The sequence below is a fragment of the Megalops cyprinoides genome, chromosome 20 (assembly GCF_013368585.1).
Source record: "Megalops cyprinoides isolate fMegCyp1 chromosome 20, fMegCyp1.pri, whole genome shotgun sequence".
Classification (NCBI taxonomy): domain Eukaryota; kingdom Metazoa; phylum Chordata; class Actinopteri; order Elopiformes; family Megalopidae; genus Megalops; species Megalops cyprinoides.
The window spans coordinates 19,277,937-19,285,000 of NC_050602.1; the positions used below are offsets into that span (position 1 = coordinate 19,277,937).

Sequence of the window (7,064 nt, forward strand, 5' to 3'; positions counted from 1 at the left end):
AAAGCCATGAAATATGAAAGAAATAATTGCTTGAGACGCTGAGACTGGGGAGACGGTCACCGTAGCGTTCAATCTGTCAAGCCCATGCAGTCAGAGCCAAGGCTTTTGCTTTGCTTTGACGGAGATGCACCTTGGCTATCCAACACTTAAATTTGTCACTGCGACATGTCTGACGAAAAAAAAAATCTATCCGTCGATAGCTTAAGTGCGCTCGTGAGTGTTTTTTTCCTTTTCACCAGGGTAGTTGTTCAATAATAGCTTAATATCAGTGTATACTTTATCAGCCGCCACTGAAATATTCCTTTTCTCATTCATCCGTTTCCCCCAATATTTTTAAGACATTCAGACGTTATTATAATTACCTCGATGACTCAAACATCTGCAGCGATACCCGCGAGGGAGATAGGTGTTGGGGAAAGAGGAGCAATCATAATTGGTGATGACCACAATTCATTTTCACAGCGAGACATGCGTATCCGATGCACCAGTTTCCACATGAGACCCTGATTATTATCCCGGATCCAGTGACTTGTTATGACAGTTTCAAGGACTGGATTCTCTTTTGATTGACACCTTTGAATGGTTTCTATGTTCCTTCGGGTAAATCCGCAGCTAAGGTGCGGGCTAACAAGCAGGTGGAATAGGAGAGGAGAGTCCCACGCTGTATACCTGATGAATGTGAATTAGTTTCACATGCAAAAATATGTAAGGCAGCTAAAACTAGCAAATCAAAACAGAAATCACATTTACCACAGAATTGTATTTTCTTCCTGAACAAAAGTGAAAGGGAAGAATCTGGGGCAGGGCCCAGTGGAGATTTCCAATAACAATGCGCCTCTATCAATCACACCAAACCATTCTAATAAATTGCATTCAGATAAATACCACTATCCATTATCTGTGAGCCACAGCAAGAGCCGGCCAATCAGACAGCGACATCCATCTGCGCCAGGACCAACGTGGGCGGTGCTTCGGCCACTTTCTTCCTGCGGGACACCAGAGTGGCCAGGTTCCGGAACGAGGGCGTGGCCCGGAGCAACAGTTCCTTGAGGCCCTTGCGGAACTCCTGCCTGACCAGGCAGTACAGCACCGGGTTGAGACAGCTGTTGGTGTGGGCAAGGCAGACGGAGAGAGGGAAGGCGTAGGCCTGGGCGTTGTAGAAGGCATTGCTGAACGGCACCAGGTCGAACTTGATGAGCGCGCCCCAGAGGGTGAGCGCCTGGTTGGGCAGCCAGCACAGGAAGAAGGACAGCACCACGATGGTGACGGACCTGGTGACCTTGGAGCGGCGCTTGTGGCGGCCCAGCTCGCCGTCGGAGCCCACCGCCCCGCTGATGCGCCGGCTGAGCACGAACCGCAGCAGCAGCAGGTAGCAGACGCTGATCACCACCAGAGGGATGAGGAAGCCCAGCAGCACCTTCTGCGTCTGGTACAGGCCCAGCAGCAGCTGCGGATCCCAGGTTCCTGAGTCGGGGAAGCGCACCAAGCACAGCTCCTCGTCCGAGATCTGCGCCGTGGTGGAGTACACGGCGTGGGGCAGGGTGGCCACCAGCGCCACGGCCCAGATCCCCAGGCTGGCGCACTTGGCGCCGGCCGCCGCCCTGCGGGGGCTGTGCATCTTCAGGGCGGAGGCCAGGGAGCAGTACCGCGCCACGCTCATGGCGGTCAGGAAGAACACGCTGGCGTACATGTTCATGGTGGTGACCGAGCTGACGATCTTGCACATGACCCTGCCGAAGGGCCAGCGGAAGTCGAGGGCCGTGTCCACCGCCCAGAAGGGCAGCGTGAGGACGAACTGCAGGTCCGTGAGCGCCAGGCCCATGACGAAGCAGGTGATGGAGGACTGCTTGTGCCGGTGGCGCGACCGCAGCAGGTACAGCGCCAGCAGGTTTCCCACGAGCCCCAGCACGCACACCACCGAGTACACCAGCGCGATCACCACCCGCAAGGCCACGTTGGCGCCGTCGCCGTGCAGCTCGGCGTCAGACTCCTTCGACAGCAGCTGCAGCCAGCAGCGCAGGGAGAGGTTCCCCAGAGCCCCGTCCGTGCGGTTGAACAGACTGCTGCTGTCCTCCAGCGCCAGTCCGCACACTCCCAGACCCAATGGAACCGACGTGCTGTTCTTCAGCATAGCTCAGCTTCTCACACATTCACTCCACAGACCAGACTGCTCAGAAGGATTGGGATTTTTATCTTGGGAGAAGCAATGTTAATACCAGCGGGAAAACTGAAGCAGATTTTTTCAAGTCCATTTTGGACAGTAGGTTTCCTCTTGACTTTTCCTTGCGAAGATTTCCCAGCCCGTCAGTTCAAGTTTTTCCTCCACGCGAGCTGTGTCAGCTTGTCGGCGCTCCGGTCTCTCCCGTGCCTCACTGAGCTGCGCGGAGCATGCACTGCTTTATATACCTGCTGCGTGCATGCGCATGCCTCGGGCTCACCGCTGCCGCGCTGCTCAAAATCAATGCGTGTCCATTGTGACGTTTTACTCTCATACAAAATAGGCAGCATATAGAAAGTCTCAGTGAAAGAACTAGGCATTAAATGAACTAGGCATGATAAACGTAGGAAAATTAGAAAATTAACAAAACATCACCACGGCCATTGACGATGACAGTTTGGATGCTCTTTGTATAACACTTCAGTGAGTATGGGTGAGACATATTGAATTATGAGGAGGCTGACACTTTTAAAAAATGCGTGTTCCATGAGTGGCTTGCAGACGAAACAAAGTGTGCTTTTACGCGTTGTTCCAAACCTTGAGGAACACATTATTAAGAAAAATGTTGTATTGAATGGGCTTTTCGTTGTAAACATGTTGGCTTTGTGTTCAAACATTGCAAGGACAAAAACATTGCAAGGACACAGTGTCTCACGAATTTCCCAGTGAATTATGTTCCGCAGAATGTGCCGCTATATTTATGGGCGTCCGTTTGTTTTGAACAGTGCTCGGGACAACGACGGATTCGACGTGTTCACACCTAACTAAAGGCTTTCAAAAAGTGGTGGGGACGAAATGGGCCACGACAAAAAGTGGTGGGGACATGTCCCCAGCGTCCCCAGCGTAAATGACGCCTATGGTTATATTCCTGGCTGGCTGTTTTTGTTTTGTTTCGTTTTGTTTCTGACGCACACATGTGTTTATTTTTGTTTCTTTTCTTTTCCACGCCCATTCTACAACATAGTCATGCAATGAATGAATGCGCATGAATACGCAAATGTGAATAGTTTATTTGTAACTGCACACGAACCGTTTTCAGGTAGGATCAGGCACGGCGCCAGGAGAAAATACAGAGGAGGCAACTGCAATCCACGAGGGGCACAAAACGTCATAGCTTTTAAAAGCGTAGTAAATACTATGGTATATAAGGAGACAACTTGGGGTGCACCAAGGTTCGTCTGGGGTGCAGTGTACCCTTAAGCACCCCCATAGCGGCGGCCCTACTTAAAGTTAAGGTCATAAGGCACCAGAGTCCGAATAGACTGCATGAACGACGAAGCCGCTTTTGCATATTTTTAGGTGAATTTGTCGATTGGGTGGTTTGGCTATTCCTAATTGCCACCATAACTTGTTGGACAAATTGAATAAATTGCATGTGCGGAGGGGGGTTTGTGCGCAATTTCAAAAGATGTTTAGCTCAATGTTTAAATCAGTGTTTAACGAGAAACTGGAAAAATAAGGAATGAAACGCAATGTCCAACTTTTTAAACTTTCCTTTGTGCAGTTTAACATTTAAATTTCCCCTGTTTTGATAATGCCTTTTCTCACGTTTGTATAGTCATTGTCCCACCTTAGAGGTTCCAAATGTTCATTTAACATGTCTTTTGAACTGTGGCACAAATCAGCCTGCATACACCTGCGGCAGCCCGCTGGACCTTGTGGGCAAAGCCCGACACTGAGCTGTAACTTGAGACCGATTACTGCTGACCTGCCTTACCTGTAGGTCAGCTATGCTTCAGGGCAGATACAGCCGCCAGTAAATTGGCAGTGGTTGACAATGTCCTGGCCAACCTCAGATTCGACCTTATATTACCCCCCCAGATCCCAAGACAGAAGACGTTGTGTTTGTGTAGATGTGTCCTTTAAAATGCCACAGTCAGAAAGCACCTTCAACAATGCATACTCCCGGTTATGTAGCATCATGATCACCCATCCTCAAATAGACCGTGAACAATTATCTCCCTGTATGATAGCCTACATGCCAGAACTGTATGATACCGGCATCGTTTACCAGTCACATGTTGCAGTTGTCTCTCTCTCTAAACAGCAATAGCTAAAGCATGTTCTAAGACCATCAGAACTTGGGCAATAGTTGAGATCACATAAGTCACTCACAGAGGAGTGACTTACAGGCGGGTCAATGGACACAGCTCCAGTTTGTATCCACTAAATAAGAATTACAGATTATTTTTCATCTTCGTCAATTAAGATTAGTGCACTACCCAATACATTAATTGCTCTAGGCTTTACAACAGCATGATTTAGGTAGCGAATTTATCTTAATTAGACTGAATACAAGTCTCTACTATTGATTACTTTCAAGGAGCAAAACTATACAACCACGATTCAAGGAGAACAAGAGTGGCCTACTTGTCTTTTTATATTAGCACTCGCATCGCTGCACCCAAATTCATTGCATAAACTTCATGACGTTGAGCAAATAAATTACATGATGACAAATCTAGATAAGCCTATGTTAATTATAGCTATCACATTCAGATCTCACCTAATAGCCAGCACTTTGGCCTGGGTGACACCGACATCAATGCATAGGGTAAATGACAGCACTGTGTCACTTCATAGGTTAACTCCACTGCTGTAGGGATATTCAAACGCAAAATAGTACTAATAAATCCTATGTAGACATCGGGATATAAGGAGACAACTGGGGGTACACTGAGGTTAGTCTGGGGGTGCAATACATCCCCATATTGCTGGCGCTGAATATATCGTTATTTATTTGGACAAAATGCGAAAAACCAACTGTTGACTTCTCGCCAATTCGTATGGAGAGTCCATACTCGACTGAGAATGATGCTCTGGGAATTTAACACAAATCCCGCATGAAAAGGACGAAAATCAGAGGCGCACCTGTGCGTGTGGACTGCCCGGCCACGTCCCCGCTCTCTTCTCTAGAGTAGTGGAGTCGCTGCCTGTGGAGGGCGCAGGATCAAAGCGCCAAGTGTCTGCTCTGATTAGCAGCAACGGGGGCGGAGAACCTATTCCAGAGGTTGTACAAGTGCAGCGCCGGCCTTTGTCAACAGAAGCAGACGTGCTGCGATTCTGCAAAAGCGTGTTTTCTGCTGGAGATACCCGCAACTCCGCGTATTTATTTATATCTGGATGTTATGATCGCTGTCTGAGTAGATTCGCTTTATCCTTTGTAAGGAAAGGGTTTTTTTTCAAGTGTTTCGGTAAAGGGAATATTCAGAACAGCTATCTAGAGCATGAGAGCGACGCGGAATGCTTTGCAGGAGCCCTGCCTGGAACACTTCCAAAACTGCGCAATGTTGAAGTCTTAAAACACACCACGAACTGAGACGAGAACGAATTTTTTCCTCATAAACTTAATCATTTTCTTTTATGAAATCAACGTATACTATATAATAGAGTTAAACAGATGTTTTAAATGGTTTATTCATGTATTTACTTTGTTTTTTTTTTTTTTACAATATTTACGATTTACAACAAATAAAAAATACAGAAACATGTCCATATGCATTCAAATAGCATTATTGCACCTTTACTATCTGAATAGACTCACCTTCTGTCTCTTATTATCAGCATTCACGTATAATCCACCTCACCTCCACCTCCGTTTATTTTTCTGAGGCAGGTGTGTTCCCGGTATGGGGGATAAACATTTATTCATTTCGTTGTGCAAGGACATTGGTGTTTGTGGTGTTGTGTTTCCCAGTGTCTACTGACCTTGCCTCATCTATTCATTAGGGTGTATGTGATAAGCGGTGAGCGAAAGAACGTGTTTATGGAAAATTAACTCCGATACTCCAGTCCGGTTTGAGATTTGCGCAACGAGCTTCTCTCAGGCGCATAAAACCTAGGCTCAAATCTTGGTGGATCTAATACAGCATATCAAAAACAAAATACCACACTATAGTAAAAGAAAACCACATCAATAAAACAAACGCAGTGATGGTCCTCTCAAATCTCTTGGGCACAGCGAGGAGCACATTCAATAATGACGACAGCAGAAGTCCACTTAATCGACCGCCCGGTCCCGGCTCACCGCAGTCTTCACATATCGTCGGCATGGGGGCGGAGCCGGGAGTCGCTGCGCGTGGTCCAAGTCACGGTGGCGATGTGGCCAGTGATTGGGTCGCCATGGCGATGGCTTCCCTCTTCTACGCTGTGGTTGAGATTGTGAGGGATGGGCACCCCGTCGGAGACGTCCTGCTTCAGCTGCAGCTTCGCCAGCAGGGACGCGATGGTCTCCACCCCCTTGTCCATCGAGAACCCAGGGAGCGTCCTCTGCCCCTCTACCACCGAGCGCAGGGACCGTGACTGGACTGCAGGGGGCAGAAGAGAGACAGTGAAGGCGGCACACTGGCAATCAAAACCCCAGGGGCTCGAGAGGTGATCAGCGGTCACTAAACAGCGCCGCCACAAATTTAATATTACTTTTAAGGGGCCTGAGGTAGCGATCAGATATTTTCGCAGTTCAAGAAACTTGAAGCAGTGAAGCACGATCCCACATTCTCTTTGTAAATGTCAGCTTTGATGTACGTTATAACTTGTTAATGTGTTTCGCGGGGCACAGAGGCCCTAATGGCAGCACCGCACACTTGAAGCCTGCGTCTCCGGCAGTGATGTGAAAGAGCGCAGGTTAGCACACTGACCCCTGACTGCGCTGAAGTCCTCCGCCGCGCTGACCTTGCCGTGAGAGAAAGGTTGCAGGCTGGGGAAGAGGATGAGGGAGAAGGACAGCAGCAGTACCTGCAGGGGGAGGACAGGGAGGGAGAGACGTGGACTGAGTGTCCATGCCAAGGACTGACCGCCTATTTTTAGCACTGTGTTTTTGGGACAATTTGTACACATCTGTCCCCAG

The 7,064-nt window shown here is 48.4% G+C and overlaps 2 protein-coding genes across 2 annotated transcripts in view; both read right to left on the bottom strand.

The window, feature by feature from the left end:
* Positions 1-211: 211 nt before the first annotated feature.
* Positions 212-2,201, bottom strand: LOC118795784 (relaxin-3 receptor 1-like). Its single transcript, XM_036554514.1, has one exon. The coding sequence runs from the start codon at positions 2,129-2,131 to the stop codon at positions 926-928; it is 1,206 nt and encodes a 401-aa protein (XP_036410407.1). The 5' UTR covers positions 2,132-2,201; the 3' UTR covers positions 212-925.
* A 3,514-nt stretch (positions 2,202-5,715) lies between these two features.
* LOC118796123 (cyclic AMP-responsive element-binding protein 3-like protein 3-A) overlaps positions 5,716-7,064 on the bottom strand; it is a 9,156-nt gene continuing 7,807 nt past the window's right edge. Inside the window, exons 9-10 of the mRNA XM_036554953.1 lie at positions 6,856-6,952; positions 5,716-6,525 (exon numbers count right to left, since the gene is read on the bottom strand). Coding sequence (XP_036410846.1) covers positions 6,254-6,525; positions 6,856-6,952 — 369 coding nt within the window. The 3' untranslated portion in view covers positions 5,716-6,253. The remainder of the gene's footprint in view (positions 6,526-6,855; positions 6,953-7,064) is intronic.